The sequence below is a fragment of the Mustela putorius genome, unplaced genomic scaffold (genome assembly GCF_011764305.1).
Source record: "Mustela putorius furo isolate JIRA1106 unplaced genomic scaffold, ASM1176430v1.1 tig00000461_pilon_pilon_pilon, whole genome shotgun sequence".
NCBI lineage: Eukaryota > Metazoa > Chordata > Mammalia > Carnivora > Mustelidae > Mustela > Mustela putorius.
In genome coordinates, this window is record NW_025421390.1 from 312,401 (window position 1) to 339,504 (window position 27,104).

General features: G+C 41.2%; 1 protein-coding gene and 1 long non-coding RNA gene across 6 annotated transcripts in view; one reads left to right on the top strand and one right to left on the bottom strand.

Moving 5' to 3' along the window:
• Window positions 1-1,828: 1,828 nt before the first annotated feature.
• Window positions 1,829-27,104, bottom strand: part of LOC123392230 (phosphatidylinositol 3,4,5-trisphosphate 3-phosphatase TPTE2-like) — a 125,955-nt gene continuing 100,679 nt past the window's right edge. For 4 of the 5 annotated variants that reach the window (XM_045080549.1, XM_045080551.1, XM_045080552.1 and 1 more), the window contains 9 exons: window positions 26,325-26,385; window positions 25,239-25,320; window positions 25,047-25,135; window positions 20,564-20,625; window positions 19,158-19,238; window positions 16,817-16,922; window positions 7,921-8,012; window positions 5,745-5,840; window positions 1,833-4,149 (listed from right to left, as the gene is read on the bottom strand). In XM_045080549.1, coding sequence (XP_044936484.1) covers window positions 4,054-4,149; window positions 5,745-5,840; window positions 7,921-8,012; window positions 16,817-16,922; window positions 19,158-19,238; window positions 20,564-20,625; window positions 25,047-25,135; window positions 25,239-25,320; window positions 26,325-26,385 — 765 coding nt within the window. In that variant the 3' untranslated portion in view covers window positions 1,833-4,053. Of the gene's footprint in view, window positions 4,150-5,744; window positions 5,841-7,920; window positions 8,013-16,816; window positions 16,923-19,157; window positions 19,239-20,563; window positions 20,626-25,046; window positions 25,136-25,238; window positions 25,321-26,324; window positions 26,386-27,104 lie in introns of all 5 variants that reach the window. The other variant, XM_045080553.1, reaches the window with a different exon arrangement.
• Window positions 17,981-25,188, top strand: LOC123392232. Its single transcript, XR_006606937.1, has 2 exons — window positions 17,981-18,019; window positions 25,064-25,188. It is a non-coding gene; the product is annotated as an uncharacterized LOC123392232 (long non-coding RNA).

Consider the following 27,104-nt stretch of genomic DNA (forward strand, 5'->3'; position numbering starts at 1 on the left):
CCATAATCGTACTGAAATTGAACTCAGTTTCTGCTCTTGTCCTTGGTGGGACATTTAGGGTGAGCCGCCGGCCCTACACAGGATCTGAAAGGCTAAATATAGTTCTTTCGGGATTTTGCATAAACCTGTGCGTGTCCGTGCAGCTTGGATGGTTACATGTTAGAAGGCATCATTTGGTTCCATGTTTAATTCTCAGATCTCACCAGAAAAACTCTGAGGTAACCATGTTTCATGAAGATGACTATGAGTGATTCCTTACTCTAGATGTAGGCTTTTAGAACCTTAGTATATGCACTATCCTAAGTAGCTGAAGTTCAGTTTTTCTGTGGTGCTTGACAACTGAACTATCTGTGTAGATTTTGTAGAGGAGAACATATCCGCAAACTGGTGTGGCTTCCATGTAAGAGTAAGCCTCTTGGATTTTCCCAAGATGTACTGTTAAAATAGTGCCATTCACTTCCTAGGTGGGATCATCTTGACCCCTGACACATTGTGAGGTGTGGTGAGAGCAGCACGCCCCTCACCTGTGCCAGCTCCCCTTCTCTCCCAAAGAACTCCGCCTCTGCTGGGCCTTAGGTTGAGGGAGGTACTGAGGAGAGGGGGCCCTGCTGCTGTGCTTTGTGAAGGCCCATGACCACCAGCAGGCCTGCTTCTTCCGTCTCTGGGTCCTGGCCTGGGTAGGATTGCAGATTATTTCTTTGGACCTTCTTTGGCCTGCTGATGCACTTTGGCCCACTCACTCACTCACTGCCTCCACCGACCAGAAACCCTTCCCGGGAGCAGAGTGCCAAAGCCAGGAGAAGCCCTTGTTCCCTGTCTGGTGCCTGAAGGACAGTGCTCGCAGGCAAGGTCCTCTTTCAGATTGAACTGGACAGAACCGAGGACTTGTCCTCCACAGTGAGTGATGTTGGGGTGACCCCTTTGTTTACATTTATCTCAGGATCGCTAACTGCCATGTTTCTTATTGGGTTGGAGCCTTTTACATTTGGTACTGGCAGTCCGTGGATTTTCAGGATTATATATAGGGAGTGACTTTACAAAGCAATGAAACAAGCCAAGTAATTTTATTTAGCTATGCCATACGAATGCACTAACCACCACCACAAACTCCAGGTCACCTGGTGGAAGAGGGTCCCTTCTTGTCCCCACTTAGGCAAGCCTCATCATACCGTGCTGCTCCAAGACCAGCAAGGGCTCTCTCCGAAACCAGTGTTCTTAAGCAGGCTGACTCTGCTAACATCTGTCCCGTGTGTGTCTGTCCTTGTTGGCACAGTGTCCCCCTCGAGTGAAACCTCTGGTTTCCTGAAGCTTTTTGTTCTCTGCAGAGGCCCTGTGCTAACTCTAGCCCACGCGCCAGAAGCCAGAGGGTCGGGGCAGTGAGCAGCTGCTCTTTCTGTATACTGCAGCTGTGCAAGTTGGCCCACCAGCAGCATTCTTCTTCTGCCTGGTTGTGTGGATGGGGTTGATGTAGCAGGAAACTGTTCTATTTTTTTAAAGTAGCTAAATTTCCTATTATGTTTTGGATAATTCTATTCCAGGGTAGTCCGAACTATTTAAAAAAAAAAAAAAAACAGTATCATTCTGATGTACCATGATGTAAGATTCTCGAGTTGTTCAAGGAAGTATTTATGTCAGGTTGTAAGGAGGCAAGCCTGTAAATTCTCTTTATGTGAGCAAAAGCACAAGAGTGTAGCAACTCAATGGCCAGGAATTTGGATGCATCTTGGAGGGTTAGGGAAGAGGAACCCTAACTGTAATCTTTCAAAACGCAAGTCTTGAGTATTGGGGTTTTCTTCCTTAGTGCCAGCTAAGTATCTACCACCACCACCACCACCACCCCCATTTACCTAAGTCTGCCACCTGGTCTTCCCCTCTGGCTTATGGCTGCGTGCATGTTCAAGGGAAGAGTACAAACTGTTCAGCGGCAACATGTGTTTCTGGAACATGAATTACAGCAAGTAATGTAGTCAGAGCTTTTCCTAAGGAGCCTTTAGATGGGCTGTTGCACTGGTAGCTGAGACCCTTTGAGGGCTATTTGGAGGGAAAAAGAGCACCTGCATCCAGGCATGTTCATAAATAAGGACATTTATATATATATATATATATATATATATATATATATATATATATATATATATATACATACATAATGACATTAAGGTACTTAGAATAAAACAACATCCATCAATGAAGAGAATAGGATTCCCTGTGGACACTGGAATAACCAGTGTTTATAGTGAAAAGATGACCTTCACAGAGTTCCCTACATTTAAATGAAGTTGGCTGGGAGCAGAATCTGTGTCAGGGGCTGTACTTTAAAATCATCTAGATTTCTCTAGGCAGACATTTCCTTTGACTTCACGGTGATGTTACAAAGAGAAAGAATCTACTGTAACGTCTGCTTATGTTTACCCAGATTCTCTTGTCCTCCAAGGACTGCCTGTGTAATTGAAGCTTGTATCACAAGCTCTGCCGGGACTGTTTATAGGAACGGTCCTATGGGCTCAAGCCTCGTACTGGTGCCAGTCGGAGGTTTGTTAAATAGCTTAGAAATGACCTCTTTAATCTGACATTACACATGTGAAAGCAGGGACTACTTACCCAAAAATACATAATAAACCTCACGCAAAATTGTGAGGAATCATTTTAAATGTTATTTTGATATGAAAGTTCTTTTAAACTCTTAACTTTGGCACACAGTCCCCAGGAACAGTAGTTCTCTCAACTCTGGCATACCTCCTTCAGGAAAGAAAAAGGACCACTAACCTTTTATAATGTATATACTTAAGGTGTCAAAAAGGTGTATGTAAATGTACTGTAAGTATACATGCAAGGAAGGAGGGTTAGGAGACCTAAATGTGTGGCAGGGATGGTGGGGAACAGGATCCACTTATTCAAAATGCAGCTCTACTGCAAAGTTCTCACGGTAGATATGCCAGGTTTTTTTTTTATGTGGATTATCCAGTTGGTTCCGTGGAAGGTAAAGCCTAGGAAAGAAGAAACATGTTTCAAGCACAGAAGGCCAACCAGGGTTAGTCTTAGTCCCTCTCCTGTGCCTCAGTTGGCACATACAAGTGGAAGGGCTTGGTAACATCTGGGATGGCCAATGTTGGGGCAGTCAGTAAGGCTGTTTGTAATTCCCCAAATGCTCCTTCTGCCTCAGCTGTCCACTCTACCATAGTGAGTCCTCCCTTAGCCAGTTCACAGAGAGGTCGCACCATCTCCGCGCACCGCGGTATCCACAGCTTGCAGCAGCCCACCGTCCCAAGGAACTCCCTCATGGAGACCGAAGCCTAAATAAGTGGCGTGGCTCTGACAGAGCTGTGTTTGTATTGCTGACCCCCGATACCCTTTTCCCTGCAGAGTCTGCAAGAGAGCTCTTGTCCCCCACAAGCAGGACCCATAGTCCTCAGCGGCTATTTCTACTATTCCCACTAACTCAGTCCTCCTTCAAGTACTAGAGAACTAGAATTCTAGAGAACTTCCAGACACAGGAACGAATTTCCAGAGAGGGAAGAAGTTTCCCTGGAATAATCTTCAGTTAATTTATAAAAAAAGATTTCCCAGTTTAGTCACTAGAAAGTCATTTCTAAAATAGAGACTATTGATTTTTTTTTTTTTTAAGCTGTCTTCACGAATGTTTACTGTGTCCTCTAACTTCTGCTCTAGATCCAGGTGTGTCAGTCACCTTTAAACTAGCTAAAGCCTTCCTCGAGGATGCTTTCCTTTCTGGCCTAGAATATGGTAGGTGGTCGGTCATCAGAAGGTGAACACACACGGTGGACCTGCCCTAGTCGTGGTAATTGAGCAGACTCCTGCTACACTTGCAAGGGGAGGGATTTATCACCACACCTAGATCTGATTAGAATACGTCTCAGCTCCTCTGACACAGTCCTATGGCATGGACTTTGAGGTTAAGGCCACAGTGGTTCTCAACGCTAACCCTATATTTTACATAATGAAGAATGGGGGACTTGAGGATTTCTTGGTTTCTATAAATTGAGGGCAGGAGTACCATTTTGCCTTACACAGATCTTGGAGATTAAGCCATTTCTACTGGATTATATCAGAGCCATACCTTTTGTTTTGTAAAAATGATGTATGGAACCAGAAAAAAAATGGACACTGGTCGTAATACTTGGGCAGGTCCTAAAATTAAAAGAAAAAAAGTTAAATTTCATCATAAAAATGATACTAAAACTAATTCCAAAGGGATTAAAATTCCTCCTTTTCCCTCCTTTCTATATATGTTGAACAATTAGAGCCGTTAGACACACAGCACTTAACCTCTATAACCCTCCGCTCAGGACACAAAGGAGCCTTTAAGAAATGGCTTTTTCTTGCCATTCCTATCAAAATTTAAGGAAATGTGTTTTTTTTTTTTCAATATAAATTAGACAATAGTCCCCCAACCTAGTTTACATCGTGCTGACCAGAGACTGATGCCACTTTATGTCCAAAGACCTCATCCATTTCTACAAGCAGCAGCTGCACTGATAATTGACTGTCAGTATTAATGATAAGAATACCCACACATGAGAGAGTTTTCATCTCATGGCCCTTGAAAATCACAAAATTAAGCAACACTGCCCAGGCCAGTACTTCTTGTAGTGGAGCTCCTGCTTTGGACCACTGACTGAGCGAGTGTTCAGACCGGCTTCAGGGATCAAAGGGGAGCCATCTGATATGGGAACCACCAAGGTCACTTGCTTCCACACACCTACCATTTCACTACTGAACAGATTTTCCCATAATGGGGAGCAAGCAGGGGGTGAAGGAGGGCACAAACTTTAACTTGATCAACACTGTTAGTTGTTGGCAGTTCTGCTTGATGATTTCAATAGGAAAACCACTGAGGCTTAGAAATTCATGTAAAGAGTAACACTTGTACACTTTGTGACATCTCAGCAGAAGTTACACACTCATGTTCAGAGCAATGACAATGGCAAACATTCTCATTTTTCATAAGGTAAATGTTAGATTAAAAATACTATTTAAGGGGCACCTGGGTGGCTCAGTGGGTTAAAGCCTCTGCCTTCAGCTCGGGTCATGATCTCAGGGTCCTGGGATGGAGCCCCATATCGGGCTCTCTGCTCAGCAGGGAGCCTGCTTCCCCCCCCCCCGCCTCTGCCTGCCTCTCTGCCCACTTGTGATCTCTGTCTGTCAAATAAAATTTTAAAAAATACTATTTAATATGAATTATGTATCGGTTCAAAGGAAAGTCAGATCTCCCTCATTTTAAAGTACTTTATAAACTATGGGGAACACTGTGTTTTAAAGATACAAAACAAAAGTTTGATCACCACTCTGCAGTAAACATACCTTTGTTTTTTCCTTATTTGAAAATATATGCAAGTTGTATAGAATTTAGAAAAAATGAGCAAGGGGCGCCTGGGTGGCTCAGTGGGTTAAGCCTCTGCCTTGGGCTCAGGTCACGATCCCAGGGTCCTGGGATTGAGCCCCACATAGGGCTCTCTGCCCAGCGGGGTGCCTGCTTCCCCCACTCTCTGTCTACTTGTGATCTCTGTCAAATAAAATCTTTTTTAAAAAATGAGCAAAAATCTCTTATGTTCTTTTTAAAAATTTTGATATAGACCGGCCTTGTTTTTCTCCCCCTCTCTGGCGAGGGGTTGACATCTCCTATCCTGTTCCTTGCCAGGAATTGTAGTAAAGGAAAGCCTAAATCAGAATCACTCAAAAGGCCAGACAAGAATACTGGCATAGGTTGGTTCTGGATGACTCACGGAAGAAGAGAAAAACTGCACTTTGATGTCATCATACAGTGGTGGGCAGTTGGACAGATGGATTGTCACGCTGTCTGTTTCTGCATCATGAAGGATCTGTGAATGATCACACGGAACTCAGAACCATAACCCTAGCTAATGGGTGGATAAATGGTGAAGTCCAGTTTGCTTATCGCAGCTTCCTGGATTTATCAAGTACACTTGGTCTCAGAGTGCAGCCATTACACATATAAATAAATGTGAATCATTGTTTCTATTAAGTTGCAATACTGTTTACATTTTTAAAAGGCCAACATGTTTGGAGGGTATGGTACTGCACTGCTGAAAAGTGAAATACTCCCTTTTCCATCAGAATTTAAATGTCACTGTTGAACGTGTGTCATTTGATTAGCAGATGCCGGGACACACTAAGAAGATCAGTTTTAAACTTGGCATTCACATTCAAAAACATGTGATTGGTCATGTTTATTAAAGAGGCGCTCGCTGATGGTATCAGAGGCCTTGTCCATAGCCAACTACTGGATGGAGTGACCAAAGATTGGTCACGTTTCTGGAATGAAGGACTTTGGGGCTATACTGAGTATTTCTTTGTTACTGATTGGCCCTTGCACAATAGTGGTACCCACACTAAGGAGAGTCTGTGCGAAATACCAAAGAAGGTGCAGACTCAGGGGATGCTTCAGGGAGCTACAGACATAAGAAACAATGGTAGAGTGGCATGAATTACATGTCAAGCTGGATAATGAAGACTGTGTGGTTGTGTGTTCTGGGGAGCTTAATGAGAAGCAGAGAGTAAGAAAGTTTCACAGAGGAGCAGAAAAAGAGTTCTGTGTGGTGGATTTGTACACACGAGGAGCTCTGAAAGAGAACGCTGTGCACACTGGGTGGTGTGGGGGCGGGAGGGGAAAGACATGGAACACATGAAACAGAAATGAGAGTGTTGAGTCCCAAGGGCCAGAAGGCACCCCGTCTACTTGGAATGGAGTCTGTAGGTCAAGTTACTGAAGGAAATAAGCTCAGGTTTCAGGTAGGATAGGGAAATATTTTAAAGGTTCAAGAGCCGGGAAATAAAAATTGTGGAAGCATGGGGGCAGGGCAATCCCTATGTGACAAAGTGGCCTGACAGTTATCACTTATAACAGTGATTATAGCTCACAAAGCAACTTCACATACATTATCTAACCTAATCCTCACAACCCGGGAGATGTGGTCTTTATTTTGCAGATAAACTGAGCCAAAGATACTGACTGGCTTTGACTAGAGGCACAGAGTGCATTGTTCTTCTGCTCCACTTACTGCTTTTCAAGTAGGAGCAGAGAAAGACCTGCATATTGCCGGTCTCTCAACACTGTATAGCATGAAGAGAAGGGACAGGTAGGGAGACCACTGTAGAAATCCAGGCATGAGCAAATGAGGTGCCGGACTGGGCGGTGACAATGGGAACAGAAAGGAATGGAGAGAGTGAGGAGAGATTCCCAAGGTAAAATCAATAGGAAGTGCTGACTGGATGTGGGGGCACGGCCAGGAGAGACTCCAGGATTCTACATCGTGAGGCCTCAGTGAGAGAATTCTGGTGTCACTTGCAGAAGCAGAGGGAAAGCTCATCTGACAAATCTGGATTGACACACACAGTTCCGTCGTTGGGGCAGAAGCTGTCTAGGTAGGTGTCCTGCACCTACCACGTGGGGGGTGCTCATAAGTCTGTGCGAGCGGATGGAAGAAAAAATAATTGTTTGCAGCAGGAGAATGGATGAGCAGAACCAAGAGTAGAGTATGTGCAGAGATAAGAACAGAAGTCAAGGATCGGGTCTGGGTGCGCGCCTTCCGTGGGACAAAGGGCAAGGAGTGGTGGTGGGGAAGTAATAGGAGAAGAGACACAAACCTGGAGAGAGAATTTGGACGGTTTATATTTCTTAAGACCCGGGAAAGCTTCTTATTGCTTTAGGATAGTCCAAGGCACTTCAACATTTAAGAAAACAGACTACCAGGTCCCATCGCTTAGGGGAAAGAGGTATATATGTCCCCTTCCGGCCACTCTTGAGTTACTTCTCTCAGTGCAGTCCCATAGGACATCGGAGGCAGAGTCACTTGGGACACTGCTAACACTGAACATGCTGGTTTGACATTGAGATTTGAACCAAACACCAGAATTTCCAGTTTGCATGCTATCTCTTACCTGACAGTTTTTGGAAGCAGAGCCGAAAAAGATGATCTGCCTCTGCATTACTATTTGTACTTTGAGATCAGTGCCATTGCCTTTTCCTACACCTGAAGGAAATAAAGTTAGGCTCATTAGAACAAAGAGCAAAATGTCTCATCGATTAACATTATGGATTAAAGAGAAAATTATGACAGCTAACAGTGTGTCCGTAGTGAATCATCTGGGTCTTGCTTGGATTCCATCTTTAAAAGACAAATCTTTAAGCCCAACTTTGTCTCCTAAAGTTCAATTTATAAGGCTGGAGTGTGTGTGTGTGGGGGAAGAAGACATATAGTTTAGCTTCTAAGACGGAACTTCATCTCTTCACCTTTCTAGAAAAAAAAAATCATGTAGGTAACTTGCCACCTTTCCTGCTAGTGTGTTGCTTGCTTCAGACATCCGACAATGGGTCTTAAACAGTCTAATTTCCTCTTACCCTCATCTGGAGTTAGATATTAGACTGCTGCATCCAAATATTCTGGTGGCACTCATGATACATCTATAGACAAATGGTTTCTGGCTCTCTATTCGATTCAGACGAACCCTTTTTTTAGGAGTTCTTAAAGGCTGGTTTCTCAAGCCTTCAATTAATTCTAACTGCTTTTCTTTAATGAGGAATGTCACAAATACGCATAGAAGTAAAGGTTCAGAACTAAAAAAATATTCTAACAGAGTCATATGTTAATCATTCTTGATGTTCAGATTCTATTTGCATCGTAGGTCCACATTATGAATTTGCATTAAGCATCATCATGTCTGAGCCTTACTTCCTCCACCCCATGCCATCCTATCCCATTGCAGTTGCAGAACTCCTTTGCAGAACTGATGTTGACCAGAGATTAGTGAAAATGTAGAACTAAATTAATACAAACCCTTACCACATGACAGGAAAGGGCACTGATTTACAAGCTTAATTCCCACACATTTAAACCTCTTAAAGCATATTTCTATAATATAAAAGGTAAAAAAGACATGAGGTGAAGAGTCTGGCTCACCTACTCCCACCTGTTTATTTGTCCAGCTCCAAATGGAGAATATTTTTGTGCACATATAATCAAAAAGGAATACTCTCCCTGAGTATTTTTATATATGTACATAGCACAAATATGAATACATATTATTCCCCACTTCTGTGTTACGGGAATTGTTGCATACCACAGCACTGTTCTGTGCCTTGCATTTTTTAAAATGTTTTTAATTTTTTATTTTTTATAAACATATATTTTTATCCTCAGGGGTACAGGTCTGTGAATCACCAGGTTTACACACTTCACAGCACTCACCAAAGCACATACCCTCCCCAATGTCCATAATCCCACCCCCTTCTCCCAAACCCCTCCCCCCAGCAACCCTCAGTTTGTTTTGTGAGATTAAGAGTCACTTATGGTTTGTCTCCCTCCCAATCCCATCTTGTTTCATTTATTCTTGCATTTTTAAAATACATGTCAAAAATCTTATTTGACTCATCAATTAATCAAAAACCAGTAAAATGTTACAGCTGATGCAAAGTTAACTACAAGCCACTGTGCAAAACAGTAGGGAGTTTCCTCACAAAATTAGAAAGAGAATTACTGTATAGTCCAGTAATTTTGCTACTAGGTATTTACCTAAAAAATATGAAGCACCAATTTGAAGAGATATATACACCCTTATGTTTATTGCAGCATTATTTACAATAGCCAATACATGGAGGCAATCCAAGTGTGTACTGAGAGACGAATAGGTAAGGAAAATGTAGTGAAGATGTATTTATACAGGTATACACATACACAACGGAACATTGTTCAGCTGTAATTAAAAAAAAAAAAAAAAACTTGCCATTTGCAACAGTGTGGATGGACCTATAGGGATGCTAAGTGAAACAGAGAAACAAATATATTTCAATCATGTGGAATTTAAAAATAAAAATGAAAGAAGACAAAAAATCAGACCCTTCAATACAGAGAACAAACTGATGGCTGCCATAAGGGAGGTGGGTAGGGGATGGGTGCAATAAAGAGGAATAAAGAGTACGCTTATCATTTAAAAAATTAACATATATGTATTATTTGTTTCAGGGGCACAGGTATGTGAATTATCAGTCTTACACGATTGACAGCACTCGCCATAGCATATGCTCTCCTCTATGTCCATAAATGTTTTTTTTTTTTTTAAAGATTTTATCTATTGATTTGAGAGAGACAGAGAAAAAAAGCATGAACAAGGGAGAGGCAGAGGAAGAAGGAGGCTCCCCGCTGAGCAGGGAACCTGACACAGGGCTCTATCCCAGGACACTGGGATCACGACCTGAGCCAAAGGCAGACACTTAACAGACTGAGTCACCCAGGTGACCCATGAGAGTTTACTTATCTTGATGATAATATACTTATCTTGATGAACACTGAGTAATGTGTAAAATTACTGAATCATTATATTGTACACCTGGAGCTAATATAAACGAATGTATGTTATACTTCAATTAAAATACTGCGCATCTAGTGGGAAATAAAGATTGATGACATGAGTGTATAAACAGATATAAAATGGCTTAATCAGTCGCCTGGGTGGTTCAGTGGGTTAAGAGACGGCCTTTGGTTCAGGTCATGATCCCGGAGTCCAGGGACTGAGTACTGCTTTGGGCTCCCTGCTCAGCGGGGAGTCTGCTTCTCCCTCTGACCTTCCCCCTCTCATGCTCTCTCTCTCTCTCATTCTCTCTCTCCCAAATAAATAAATACATAAAATCTTAAAAAATGGTTTAATAATCAATTTCTTTCCACTAGATACAACTAACTTGTATTTTTATGTACAAAAATTATTTACAGTATTATTACTTTTCTACAACTTAGAGTTATAAAGAGCTTAAAGACCATGAGAGGTAGAGATAATCCCACAAAGGCGCACAAGTCAAAACACTGCTCACTGCAAATTCTTTCACCCTTTTTTCTGACAGTCTCCCCATCCCCATTCTGTTTTGATCTTAACAACCTCAAAGGAGGATTATTCTTACTCCAAAAGAAGGCTGGTGTGTCTAACACTGAGTCACGAAGAAATAGGAAATCTTAACAGACCAATTACTAGTAATGAAACTGAATCAGTCATCAAATAACTCCCGACAAACTAAAGCTCAGGACCAGATAGAATCACAGGTGAAGTCGGCTACACATTAAAGAAGAGTTAATACCTATTCTCCCGCAACTATCCCAAAAATTAGAAGGTGAAGGAAAACTTCCAAATATATTCTATAAGGTCAGCATTACCCATACCAAGACCAGACTAAAGTCACAATTAAAGAAACAACAAACAAATAAATAAAACTACAAACCAATATTCCCCATGAACTTAGATAGATATAAAAATCCTCAACAAAATATTAGCAAAGTACATTCAACAATAAAAAGATCATTTGCCACGATCAGTGGGATTTATTTTGGGAATGCAAGCATGGTTCAATATTTTCAAATCAGCCAACATGGTACACCGCATTAGCAAGAGGAGGATAAAGATTATATGATGGTTGTTTTTTTGTTGTTGCTGCTGGGAAGATGGCAGAGTAGGAGGATCCTGTGCTAACCTTGTCCCCTACACACACACCAAGATAACAGCCACATCAAGTGCAACAAACTCTGAAAAGGACCCCCCAAAACTGGCAGAACAGACTTTCCACAGTAGAGAGGAGGCCACATCGAAAGGTAGGTGAGGTGAAGACACAGTTGAGAACCAACCCCCCTGTAAGACTGTCCATGAAGAGGAGGGACCCCCAAGCATGGAAAAGCAAGAGTCTCAGACCACAGAGCAGGCACAGGAGACCTACACTGAGAAGACAAGTCCCTATAACATTTGGCTTTTGAAAACTATTGGGCTTTAATATGTTTTGAGGACCAGCAGGGCTCAACTCTGGGCACTTTATTTATTTACTTGAGTATAATTAACTTAAGTGTTATTAGTTTTAGTTTCAAGGGTATTTATTAGTATTAGTTCCAGGTGTACAGTATAAGGATTCAATGATTCTATATAATCAAGGTCAGTGTAATATTCATCATCTTTATCTATTTCACCAATCCCCTACCCCACTTAACTTCTGGCAACTCATTTCTTCTCTGTATTTAAGACTCTTGTTTTTTGTCTTTTTCTTTGTTGTTTCTTAAATTACTTATGTGCATGGAATCATATGGTACTTGTCTTTCTCTGATTGACTTATGCATTTAACAATATACCCACTAGGTTCATTCATGTTGGTCAAAAAACAAGATTTCATTCCTTTTTATGACTGAGTAATATTCCATTATACTTATGTGGATATGCACCTTCTCTTTATGCATTTATCCATCAGTGGACACTTGAGTTGCTTCCATATACTGGCTATTGTAAATAATGCTGCAATAAACATAGGGGATATATATAGCTTTTGAAATTAGTGTTTCCATATTCTTTGGGTAAATACCCAGTAATGGAATTACTGGGTCATATGGTAATTCTACTTTTATCTTCGTGAGGAAACTCTATAGTATTGCCCACAGTGCTTTCACCTCTATGTCTACTGCAGCATTACCTACAATAGCCAAGACGTGGAAATACTCAAGTGACCATCGATAGATGAATAAAGAGGTGGTGTGTACGTAGAATGGAATATTATTCACCCATAAAAGAATGAGATTTTTGCCACTTGTGACAACATGGATGGACCTACAGGGTATTATGCTAAGTGAAATAAGCCAGACCAGAAAAGGACAAATACAAAAATTAGTTTTCCTTATATGTGGAATCTAAAAAATAAAACAAACAAAAATGAACAAACAAAAAGTAGAACCTGATCTGTAAACACAGAGAACAAACTGATGATTGCCAGAGGGGAGGAAAGTGGGGAGAGGCACAAAACAGGTGAAGGAGAGTGGGAGATATAGGCTTCCAGTCATAGAATGAGTAAAGTAAGTCTTGGGGGATAAAAGGTACAGGAAACATAGTGAGTGACATAGTGAGTGTCACTCAAATAGTCTTGTATGGTAAGGGATGGTAGCTACACTTGTGAGCATAACATAATGTATATACTTGTCAAATCACTAGTTTATGTATCTAAAATGAATGTAACATTTTTTAAAAAGATTTTATTTATTTGACAGAGATCACAAGTAGGCAGAGAGGCAGGCAGAGAGAGAGGGGGAAGCAGGCTCCCTGCTAAACCAATAGCCAGATGCTGGGCTCAATCCCAGGACACTGAGATCATGACCTGACCCGAAGACAGAGGCTTAACCAACTGAGCCACCCAGCCACCCCTAAAATGAATGCAACATTTTCTGTCAAGTATATTTCAATAGAGAAAGTGTTTATAAAAGTAAGGGGGAGACAACGTCTAGAAGTCCAAGAATCGTTACTATAAAAGAATGACAACAACAAAAGGGGAAGAAAGCCACTGCTGCTAGAGCTGATTTATGGACAGACAGAGAGGTGGGGAATAAAATTGGAGAAGTGGATGAGGGGGGCTGGACAGGTGTGATGAGACATGCCAGATACATTTTTGTTCAAGTCAACTTCAGAGAGATCTACTGAGCTCCAACTGTGTGTCAGGATCTGGGGGATTCAAAGACGAATGAATAATGGTCTCTGTCCTCTTGCAATTTGCAACACAGTAAATCACCTGACAGAGACCAAGGAGATACAGTGTTATAAATATGACACCTCAGTATAAGGAAATGCATGATCACAGGTTGAGTTCTCCTGGAAGTGGACCCTAAACCAACACTCCGGGTACTAGTGATTTATGAAGGAAGTGCTCCTAGGAGGAATTTCTTCATAAGAGCCAAGGAAGGGTGGGATTCAGCAGATTCAGCTTGATCTATGGGGAATTCTTTGGTGTAAATTATACTGCAGAGTTTGCCACACTTGGAAGCAAAGGAGTTGAGTTTTTGTACAGCTGCTAGTCATTACGTACGGGCTGCCCAACAGGGTGGTGACACTCTCAGGGATTTGGGGCTCTAAATAAATGAGTTGGCTCCAGTAGTAATTCTCCAAGGATTATAGTAAAGGGGGTGGAGGTTGGGTGGAGAATCACAGAGCTGGTTGAAGGGGTCCAGTGGGATCTTGATGGGGCACCAAGAGTGTCCAACCACAAAGGCTAACAGAACTTCTTAGCCTAGAGGGTTCAGTTTTTTTGGGGGCAAGCTAACAATGCGATAAGAGGATAATAAGTAAAAAATATATATATAAAAAGAAAAATGCTGGTGTAATTAGCTTTGGCCTGATTATTTACATGGGTGCAGAAAGACTGGTAACTTACCATGTAGTCCTTCTGAAGTTGGCTCTGAAGTCTGGACACACAAATGTACTGAACAGCTGCTAAGATTACAACTTTGTCTGGACGTCTCCATGAGACTTCCATCTCAAACTGGACTTTTAGAATCTATTTGTTAGCCTGAGACTAGCAAACCAAACCCATGAAACCCTCTCCCAGTTTTCCTCTGCAGTACTTATACATTTGGGTTAGCTCCTCTGTTCTGTATCTCTGCACCTTCCAGTTTTAACTAAACAATGTTTCTGCAGTTTATATGAAACATAAAATATTAGCAGAGAAGTCACAGTCTTAGGGTATAACATCAGACTGAGAAACATACGAAATTCCAGAACTTATTAAAAATATTTTTAAGCTTAGAATTTTGAGAAACAATTCCCATTCTCACTATTCATGTTAGGAAAATACATTAAAATTCCACTGGACCAAATGCCTATTTGTCTGTCTGGAACGGTTAATACTCATGGGGGTCTGTATAGATACCGTTGGTCCCATTGTTAACAAAGAAGAAACTGAAGCAGAGCATACACTCAACGCAATTCTGGCTCTCCTACCACTGAGTTGGTTTTATGGTTGCATTTATATTTCTCAGTGTGAGAAACTGCTCCAGTGGCTAACCATGTTGTTCTTCCTGGTCTAGAATAAAGTGGCCAACTCTTTTTGCAGGACCCCACTGAATGTGGGAAGGGAACAGAGCAAAACTGCTGTCCCCTACCTTCTGACACCTGTTGGACAAGCCTGGCTCTGCCTGAGGAGGTGTGGCAACACCTGGAATTCTGAGTGAGGTCAGCCATTAGGACCACAACAACTCTCTCCCTCCTAATTCACACACACCGAAGGAAACGGTCATCATGGACTCTCTAGAGGACTTTGCAGTCTGCAAAGCCTTTTCACCAACAGTTGCTAATTTTTATACACAAGCAGCCTTTTGCCCGAATGGGCCGTGTTTCAAGGGTCTGCCTGCACAATGCTTGTTTGGAAACCTAGACAAAATTTCCCACAGAAACAATCCTCCTGGGTTGACATTGGTTTTCACAAGCCGGAAACCGATGCAATCCAACTGTGGTAATCCACTGAAATTCCTCACCACCACCTCTGTGTGTGTGGTGGGGAGGAAGGGATATAGAAATAATTTGAAAAAAAGCATTTTATACTTTAACTGTAATTTTTTTTACTATGCCCGATACACACACACACACACACACACACACACACACACACACACACACACACACACACACACACATATATATATATATATATTTAAATGATTCTTTTATTTCTAAATAATTGGGTGAAATGTTAAAAAAATATCTATATCTAGCTCTTATTTTTTGGGACTCCCCAGAAGGCTAAAAATACAAGCCTGTTGGGATGCATACCAGTGCTCCAGCACCATACAACTCATGAGGGACCCGGCATCTCCGCACGGGCCATGGTTTAACTTTGGGGAGCCAGAGCATCGCTCCCTACTGCACCTCAGGCAGTGAGAGTGAAGCCCCAGCCCACCCCCACTGAGGTGGCCCTGTTCTGCTGCCTCCCCTGTGAGCTGTGCAGGAAGCAGGGTGGTTGATGGAGAATTAAAGACTTGAGGATGGTTCTCCCCCTCCCCTTCTCCTTCATTTCTTAAGTCCCAGAGATGGAAGATCTAATTTTCCTGCCTCCCTGCATGATGATAGATCCCAGTCCCTCTCCTGACATTCTAGAAACATGAGAACAGTCAACTCTTTTAAAAATTGATCAGGATTTTTACTCCTGGTAATAAGTAATAGAAGCTAGGAGGCTGAAAGATGCCCCCCTCCCCCCACCACCCTGAGTCCAGGTTTCTCCCAACCCCCTTTCTGTGTTTACATAGATTCTAGTAAGGAAGACCTGGGTGGTGCTCCTTAGGAAGCTATCCTTGACCTTGACCCTCAGCTGGCAGGGTCCAGTCTGTGTGTGCCCCAACACTGTGGTCAGCTCTTTATATCCATGCGCACTCATTCCTCTCCTTCCTGAGGACAGAGAAACACTGGCAGGGGGCTTGCCCAAAGCAGGCACTTGGTAGTTATTTCTAAAAGAAAATTTGTGGCAACAAATTTCATTTGTTGTTTGGGTATTGAAGACAACTTTGTGTATTTGAGACATATCAAGACCTCTCGAGTTGCTGGGGATGAGGGGACTAACAGTGCAGGAGGCAGGTGAGAGGGAGAGACCAGGATGATGAGAGGGAAAAGAAGGTTTCTGAAAGGCTCATGTGAGCAAATCGTACAGGGCTGCCAGATGAACCCTGAACTAGAGGTGGACATGAGGAAGAGGTGGTCTCCAGGGCTCATGAGCCCTTCCTCTCTTCTCCATCAGGGTCCAATTCTTAAAAGCTCACCCTGTGCTGAAGCCAAGGCAGCAGTGAGAATAGAAGACAGAAGGGGATGAAGCCCTCACAAACTGGTGAAGAGAGGGCATCTAAGGACTTCTGGGCTCTTCCACCAGGAGGGGTTACATGTGAGAATGCATAAAAGGACAGCCATGGGTTGGGATTGTTGGTACACACATGGGAGCAACCATCCCACGCCTCAAGAGTCAGAACATTTCCCCACTGGACAACTCATCAATGACACATAAATCACTTACCATGAATTGAATGAATAACAATTTTTTCAATCTTGACTGTTTTTCTTGGAGGGAGAGTCATGTTGTAGATATTTTTCACATCTGCAAAATATCCAACGTATCTACTCTGCAAAACAACAGAAGACTCAATTTAAGTGGAGGCGAAAAGTCTATCCTCAGCATTCCTGATTTTGTTCTTGTTTTTATTTTTACATAGAATTTAGGGAGAATCATTAATTAAAGAAACATTTTTTGAATGCCATGATATGACTAGGCATGCTTATGTTTGCTGCCTCATGAGTGAATATCTCCCTTAGAAGAAAAATTCTGAACTCTGTGCTGTGGGGAAGGAACAAGAAGGGAGGCACATGTGGCTCCTATAGGCCACTTTCGACTGCAAGGACACCTAACCAGACCCAGGGAAAGTGCTACAACCTTTCAACAAGACATAGTTAATACGACTGTGGAAAATCTCACTCTGGGTGTGAAGGCTTAACTGTGACTAAGCTCAAGGAAGGTCTGTGCTCTGGCAGAGAGTAGCCTCCTCATCACTAAAGGATTTGAGCTCCACACACTGCTAACGAAGATACATATGCTCTTGTCCCTGCGGCCAGCTTGAGTGTATTTTTTAAAGATTTACTTATATGAGAGAGTGTGTGTGCATTAGAGAGACCAAGAGCATGGAGAGGAGCAGAAGGAGAGGGAGAAGCAGACTCCCCAGTGAGCAGGGAGCCCCAGGGTCATGACCCAAGCTGAAGGCAAACACTCAACTGACTGAGCCACCCATATGCCCCAGAAATTGGATATTATTAAGGTATCATTAAGGTATATACTTTTTTTAAAAGATTTTATTTATTTATTTGACAGAGAGAGACAAGTAGGCAGAGAGGCAGGCAGAGAGAGAGAGGAGGAAGCAGGCTCCCTGCTGAGCAGAGAGCCCGATGCGGGACTTGATCCCAGGACCCTGAGATCATGACCTGAGCCGAAGGCAGCAGTGTAACCCACTGAGCCACCCAGGCGCCCCAAGGTATATACTTTTAAAAGATTTTATTTATTCATTTGACAGACAGAGATCACAAGGAGGCAGAGAGGCAGGCAGAGAGAGAGGAAGCGAAGCAGGTTCCCTGCTGAGCAGAGAGCCTGATGCAGGGCTCGATCCCATGGGACCATGACCCGAGCCAAAGGCAGAGGCCTTAACACACTGAGCCACCCAGGTGCCCCAAGGTATGATATTTTTATTTATTTGTTTTTACTTTTTAAAGATTTATTTATTTGTTTTAGAGGGACAGAGGGGAGGAATTAGAGGGAGAGAGAGAATCTCAAGCAGACTTCCCCATTGAATGTAGAGCCCATTGCAGGGCTTGATCTCATGTCCCAAGATTATGACCTTGAACTGAAATTAAGAGTTAGATTCTTAACCCACTGAGACACCCAGGTGCCCCTTAAGATATAATGTTTTTAGATATGATCAATGGTGTTATGGTATTTTTACCCTCGAGAGTCTATGTGAATGTCACACTAAAATACTTGTGAGATAAAATGACCCGATGACTGGGATTTCCTCCACAGCCATCTGGGTTCTGTGGAGAAGGGGGGTGTGTGTGTGTGTGCATGTGAGAAGAATGGGGAGGGAATGAATGCAACGTGATAAAATGATGGTTGAAGTGGTGCGAGGACTATATGGGGAATTATTATAGGATTGTCTCAGCTTTTTATGTTTGAAATTATTCACCATAAAATATTTGTTAAAGGATAAAACGGTAACTGCATATATTTCACATGGATTTTCTGAGTATTAAATGAGATAATATATGTCAAAGTATAATAGTGTCTGGAATAGGTTTGGTAAGATGTTAATTTCCCCTTTTTCTTTCAAAATACGGGAGCCCCCTCTTGTCTCTTTCTTTGATTCTCTCTCTCTCTCTCTCTCTCTCTCTCACACACACACACACACACACGCACACACACACGAGATGTTCTGCAAGAGGTGAATGGCCCAAGTAGGGGTTTGTGAAAGACTCATTTCCTCTCAGAGAGAAATCAAAGACTAGTGGTTTTTTTATAATCTTCGAGTCTGGAATCTTAGAAATTAGACCTTTCTACTTTGGGAAGGAATCAACTCTTGAACTCCGTAAGCAGTGACCAATGTTAAATGGAGAGCAGGATTCCCCAGGCCAGGTGTGTGTGTGTGTGGGGGGGGGGTACTCATAGACATGGCTCTCTGGCCCTGGGAGGGATCCAGGCCTGTTACAGGCACCGGAGTGGAGCGGCCCGATCACGCGAGGAAAAGAGTGCACAGTGAAACCAAATAATGGGTGCTGAACTCCCCCAAAGGTCCCCCCTTTTAAGAATAACAACTTACCTGAGAAGGGGTTTCAACTCCCTGAAATTTACTACTGGTGCTTTTATCTGTTCGCCGTTCTCCAAAATAAAAAAGGCTCTCCTACGGAAAAGGGGGCAAGACAGTCATGGCTCATATGCCCTTTCTTTTCCTGTGGAAGGCATTCTTAAAGGTTCTAATGGCACATTATTTCCTTAAGTCTGAAGCCTTTAGGCAGAGTTTACTCAAACTAAATTTAACAACAACAAAAAGTCATATCAAGGCTTTTTGCACAAACACGTACTCGCATACAACTGAAACCAAAGTTTCACAAAACAATACTTACCTTTTGATATTTTCTATTCGAATCTAGTCCATTTTATTTTTAAAAACGCTAGTCACAACCCAACAAGTTGACTTTACAATTCACTGAAAGATTGGACCCACTTTGGAAAACACTGGGGAAGAGCCTCCATTTTCCTAACCTGTGTGTCTCAAATTAGGAATAAAGCAGATCGTGGCACCAGAGGGTGGGACACTGGAGACAACCCGAAGTTTCTCCTCTCAGACTGCTGGCCAAGTGGGGAGCAGAGCTGCTGGCCATGTCCATTCAGTGGGAACTTCTCAGCACAACCATGGCAGTAATAAGACTGAGAACCCCACTTTAAGAACAGGAAATAGCTCACCCTGTCTCTGCAGAAATTTTCAGAGGGCCCAGCCTCCAATAGATCCCATAGATATTGACTATGAAAGGTTAATAACATCAAGGAGAGATTTTGTTCTGCGTTGGAAAATGTACCTTTCACCTACCTAGTGCTTCTAGGTATGTTGGACATCCTTTGGAGAACCTACCAAACCAATCTTGATATTATTCTTGTGAGGAAGGAGACCGTCCCCTACCTGGGGGCATAAGAATGGGGCTGGGAGCAACTGAGCTGTAGGAAGCATTATGACTGTGGAGTTGTTTTACACTTGGACAGCTTGACTTTACAACCCCCCCTTTAATCCTGTCCCTAATAGACCCTACCTTTATTTAAAATGTTGGTATTATTGTAGACATCATGGATTTTTTTTCATTAATCTTAATTTTAAACATACTGCATTCGATTATTTCTCTTAATTACTGAAAATGTTGGCATTCCCTTAAATTTTGTGCCTGACCTCACCCTAGCCCTGGCCCAGACTAAGAGGCACCTAAGAGGTCAGTTACTAACCAGTGAAAATTAAACTAGGAAATATGGTATATTAACTAACTAGAATGTAAAGAAAATTTTGGAAAAAAAAATAAACAAGGACAAATCAAAACGAGGCTTTCTAATAAGTGGATCTCTAATCACAACTTCATTAAGTACCACGACTCAAAGAACCATCTCAACATCCTACCAGTGAGGTTTCAGAACTATCAGATTCAATCAGCACAAGATCATCTGTGGTAACAGCTTTCCTACCTCTGCAGTTGTAAATATTCCACTGGCAATAAGGTAGGCACAAATCATCGTTCCAGTTCGTCCTGCAAAAGAAAAGAAGTTAGTCCATGAACAACCTGTTCATGGCAGTATTTGGTATAAAGATGCTGTCCGAAATATTCAAAGAGCTCATTTGGGATCGATTTTCTTTCCCTCTGAAAGGGCTTATTCAAAAGATTTCAATTCAGGAATAGCCAAAGCTGTTTCATTGCTCTGAGGTTGTATCTAGAATTCTGTCCTGTGTGCCCAAAGGCACGTGCGCACGTGTATGCTGTTCTCGAATCCCTGCTGCTGGGGACTGCAGTAACGGGCAGAGCCATTGAGGTCTCCTCTAGGACCCTAGAGCTATAGAGCTACTTACCAGTTAAGAACTAATTACACACCATGTTTTTCCAACTAACATAAATAAAAATACCTATAAAAGATAAAACATGATCAGAACCCAAAACATGACATAGCATTTATAACACCCATTTTTTTCCTTCTATTTTTGAGTCTTTAAGTGTGTTATGAAACATACATGAAAGTAAACGGAAGAGTATAACAAACCCCATAATATCTGTTTCCCAGAGTATATTATATTGTTGTCCTCGTTTCACTCCTCTTCCTTCCTTCCATGTTTTTCTTCCTCTCTTCTTCCACAGAATTTCATTTTTTAAACTTTTTGTAAGTATGATCCACACCCTGCACAGAGCCCAGTGGAGGGCTTGAACTCATGACCCTGAACCAACTGAGTGACCCAGGCACTCCCTATAGCATTTTAAAGCAAACCCTTGATTTCATGTTATTTCATCCTCAAAATTTATGTTTTACTCTAAATTATATTTTTGCCCTACTATACAACATTTGATTTAAAATATACAGTGAGTCTTTTATTTCAAAACTTATCTGTAGCTTTTTTCTTAGCCAGTGTATGCTGAACTTACTTTGTGTAATTTCAAGCTTACCCTTTTAACTTTAGATATATACTACTTCCTATTCTTTTTTTTTTTTTCAATGAACATCCAAACTTATTTTACAACCCATAGTTTGGAAAACATTCTAAGCCAAGCACTTCCAAAAAAGACTTTTTACCACCTCATGCTGTGATATAAAGGCTTCTTACTAAAGGAATTCCTGACTATTACCAACCCTGCTCTTAGTGGTAAGACTGTCAACATTTCAGTTCTGTCTGGAGGCCATCACTGGGTCTCTATAACTGGTATTTTCCCATCTGAAAAACACTTTTGCAGATTCCATGTTCTTGTGGCTGTGTACAGTCACAGACACAGTACATATCCTATCATGCAATCAAGTGAAGTCAAGGCAGGGAAGCATAAAAAGATACATACTTACCTTCAGTCATTTATCTTAATTTACAACATAAGCATTTGCAAAACAGTGTGGAGAATCCTTAAGAAATCAAAAATAGAGCTACCCTATGACCTGCAATTGCACTACAGGGTATTTACCCCAAAGATACAGATGGAGAGAAAAGAATGGCCATCTGTACCCCAATGTTCATAGCAGCAATGGTCACAGTTGCCAAACTGTGGAGAGAACCAAGATGCCCTTTAATGGACTAATAGATAAAGAGGATATGGTTTATATATATAAAGGAATATTATGCCTCATCAGAAAGGATGAATACCCAACTTTTCTAGATGCTGAAAAAGCATTTGACAAAGTATAGCATCATTTCTTGAACAAAACTCTTCACAGTGTAGGCATAGAGGGTACATACCTCAATATCATCAAAGCCATCTATGAAAAACCCACCGCAAATATCATTCTCAATGGAGAAAAACTGAGAGCTTTTCTGCCAAGGTCAGGAACACGGAAGGGATGTCCATTATCACCACTGCTATTCAACATAGCACTAGAAGTCCTAGCCTTAGCAATGAGACAATAAAAAGAAATTAAAGGCATCCAAACTGGCAAAGAAGAAGTCAAACTGTCACTCTTTGCAGATAGTATGATACTTTATGTGGAAACCCCCAAAAGACTCTACTCCAAATCTGCTACTATTTGTAAAATATCAGGACATAAAATCAATGTGTAGAAATCAGTTGCATTTCTATACACCAACAGCAAGACAGAAGAAAGAGAAATTAAGGGGTTAATCTTATTTACAACTGCACCCAAAACTGTAAGATACCTAGGAATAAACCCATCCGAAGAGGCAAAGAATCTATACTCAGAAAACTATGAAGTACTCATGAAAAAAATTGAGGAAGACACAAAGAAATGGAAAAATGTTCCATGCTCATGGATTGGAAGAACAAATATTGTGAAAATGTCTATGCTACCTAAAGCAATCTACACATATAATGCAATCCTATCCATTTTTTTCAAAGAAATAGAACAAATAATCTTAAAATTTATATGTAACCAGAAAAGACCTCAAATAGCCAAAGGAATACTGAAAAAGAAAGCCAAAGTTGGTGGCATCATGATTCCGGACTTCAAGCTCTGTTACAAAGCTGACATCATCAAGACAGTACGGTACTGGCACAAAAAAAGATACATAGGTCAATGGAACAGAATAGAGAGCCCAGAAATAGACCCTCAACTCTATGGTCAACTAATCTCCGACAAAGCAGGAAAGAATGTCCAATGGATAAAAGACAGCCTCTTCAACAAATGGTGCTGTGAAAATTGGACAGCCACATGCAGAAAAATGAAATTGGACCTCTTCCTTACACCATACATGAAAATAGACTCAAAATGGATGAAGGACCTCCATGTGAGAAAGGAATCCATCCAAATCCTTGAGGAGAACACAGGCAGCAACCTCTTTGACCTCAGCCGCAGCAACTTCTTCCTAGGAACATTGCCAAAGGCAAGGGAAGCAAAGGTAAAAATGAACTACTGGGATTTCATCAAGATCAAAAGCTTTTGCACAGCAAAGGAAACAGTTAACCAAACCTAAAGACAAGTGACAGAATGGGAGAAGATATTTGCAAATGACATATCAGATAAAGGGCTGGTATCCACAATTTATAAAGAGCTTAGCAAACCTAACACCCAAAGAACAAATACTCCAATCAAGAAATGGGCAGAGGACATGAACAGACATTTCTGCAAAGATGACATCCAGATGGCCAACAGACACATGAAAAAATGCTCCACATCTCTCGGCATCAGGGAAATACAAATCAAAACCACAATGAGATACCACCTCACACCAGTCAGAATGGCTAAAATTAACAAGTCAGAAAATGACAGATGCTGGCGAGGATGTGAAGAAAGGGGAACCCTCCTACACTGCTGGTGGGAATGCAAGCTGGTGCAGCCACTCTGGAAAACAGTGTGGAGGTTCCTCAAAAAACTGAAAATAGAGCTACCCTATGACCCAGCGATTGCACTGCTGGGTATGTATCCTAAAGATACATACATGGTGCTCCAAAGGGGCACGTGCACCCGAATGTTTATGGCAGCAATGTCCACAATAGCCAAACTATGGAAAGAACCTAGATGTCTACCAACAGATGAATGGATAAAGAAGATGTGGTATATATATATATACAATGGAATACTATGCAGCCATCAAAAGAAATGAAATCTTGCTATTTGTGATGACATGGATGGAGCTAGAGGGTATTATGCTTAGTGAAGTGAGTCAGTCGGAGAAAGACAACTCTCATATGATCTCCCTGATATGAGGAAGTGGAGATGCAACATGGGGAGTTTGGGGGGATAGGAAAAGCAAAAATGAAAGAAGATGGGATCGGGAAGGAGACAAACCTTAAAAGACTCAATCTCAAAAAACAGACTGAGGGTTTATGAGGGAAGTGGGAATGGGATAGGGTGGTGGGGTTATGGACATTGGGGAGGGTATGTGCTATGGTGAGTGCTGTGAAATGTGTAAACCTGGTGAGTCACAGACCTGTACCCCCAGGGATAAAAACACATTATATATTTCTTAAATTTTTTTTTTAAATGTGCTCTGACAGTTTTTAAAATTAAACATTTTTACTTTCATACATATTTTTGCAAATCAAAAATGAAGAACCTCAAGTAGTCAATAAAAAGAAAAAATATGCTCAATCTTTCTTAGTTTTGTTATTCCTATTTTCTTCCCTTTAGTAGTCACCTTCCACCCCCCACTTCCTTTCCTTCTCTTCCTTTAGTTTTGAAGCAAACATCAAAAAATGTTCACTATTTTTTAAAAAAATGTATTCATTTATTTGAGAGATTTGAGAGAAAGAGAGAGAGCAGGGTGGGGAGCAGAAGGGCAGGGGAAGAGAGAAACTTAAGCAGACTCTGTGCTGAGTGCAGAGCCTGGTGAAGGACTGGATCTCCCCACCCTGAGATCATGACCTTAGCTGAAACCAGGAGTCAGTGCTTAACCATTGCGCCACCTAGGCGACCCCCCTTCCAAAATTTTAACAACTATTAATACTAATAACAGTATGTACCTTCTTCTTGTACTTTAATTTATTAATTTTTATTTAGAAAAAGAAAAATTAAAAAATATTTTTACCTTTGCCTCCCTTACAGTGAATCACTACGATGTTTTTGTCATCTTGAGACATCCACTCATTCACTTCCTTGGCGAATGCCACCATCTCACTGATTTCAAATGTAAAATTTTTAGTTGAATTAAAATTCATCCAAAAAATCAAGTCCAGTATGTTTAGCTTTCTTTTGACAGCCATCTTGGCATGAAATTTACCTTAGACTGGGGACATTGTGATCATCAATCTTGATTCGCTGGACCCTGTCATGGAAGTACTTAGGATTATAAGCTCTTTCACCTAAAATAAATAATACATAGGTCAGATACATATGCCTAATAAACACAGTAAATGATCAAGTTATGAAGAAGTTCTACTTTTTATTATAAATGCCTTATCCACCTTAACTTTTTAAAGGTTTTATTTATTTATTTGTCAGAGAGCACAAGCAGGGGGAGTAGCAGAGGGAGAGAGAGAAACAGGCTCCTCATTGAGCAGGGAGCCAGATTTGGGACTCGATCCCAGGACTCTGGGATCATGACCTGAGCAAAAGGCAGATGCTTAACCAACTGAGCCACCCAGGCATCCCCCTTAACCAGCATTAAAAGGAGCTTTCTTACTGGCTCTTGTTGCTTTTAAGAATATTAAGGGTCTGAAAAACAGAGATAGCAGTGGTTTGTCCATCTTGACTAACCCAACTTATTTGGACTTAACAGGCCTTACTTTTAATTTTATAGTAGGTTACTCATCATATTACCACAGAGCAGAAGTAAATGTGGCCAACCAGAATGCTTGCCTCCTGAAAATGTCTGTTTAATATACAGGAAGAGGAAAAAACAAGACAGAATACCAAGTGGGGATATAATCTCTTTTCTACAGGTTTTGTTTTTGAGCATATTTTCCCTTGTTTATTGACTATTTGGATTTTTTTCATATTTGGGTTTTGCTCTCCTCACACCCCACTCCTAGTGAATTAGGAAATGTATTTTTTGAATTGTCTGTCTTCAAAACACAAGCCAGCAGGGAAAACAGAAGTATTTCCCTAAACCTAACACCACTAGAGCAGATTCTACCCAAAATGGCTCTGCCTCAACTTAAGCTTCCTGTCTCCCCGACAGGGCATTTATACCATTGAGATATTTTTTCCCCCACAAAACAGAACCAATGCAAGATGGAGATTTTTAAACTCACTTCCCATCACCCACCAAATACTTATGATTAAATGAAATGTGAAGACTGAATCATCTTATATGTAGTGATCTGTTTCATATCAATAGTAGCAAAATATCTGGCCATGTACATACTGCATAGATTGTAGATTTGATAGTGTTCTCGATGTTTGGTATCTAAGAACCGCACAACTTCCTAGAAAAAATAGACACATATCATACATAAATCCATATGGCACCAATATAAGCTATTCCTTAGGATTAAGCCAGAATGGTCATTACCTTTTATTTACTTGTCTTTCACTTAGCATCTGTTAGGGGAGATTGAAGGAATAGAGTACCTACATTCCAAGTCTTAGCTTATCCACTGATGGTTTTCAAATAGTCCACAATGTTGTGCATGACTACCTGAATAACATCTACTACAAATATACATTGCTTAAAGCTACCAGAGACATTTAGCTAGCCTTACATAAGTAGGTGAAAATTATGATTTCGTAGTAATATATGATTCTTATCTAGATCTATTTTTGAATAGATAGGTTATTTTTTAAAAATTTTAAAAAGATTGATTTATTTTAGAAAAAAGAGAGAGAGAACATGAGTAAGAGGAAGGGGGGGGAGAGAGAATCTTTAGCAGACTCCCCACTTAGCATGGAGCCTGATGTGGGCCTCCATCTCACAACCCTGAGATCATGACCTGAGCCAGAACCAAGAATCACAGGCTAAACTAACTGAGCTACCCAGGTGCCCAAATAGATAGTTTTTTTAGATCATGATCTGGATATTACCATCAACCTATGCACTATTTAAATGAATAAATAATGCAAAAAATGTGTGGTATGATTGTGTGTCTATACATGCATGATAAAAAAAAAACACATTATATTAAATTTTAATTAAGTGGTGGCAATA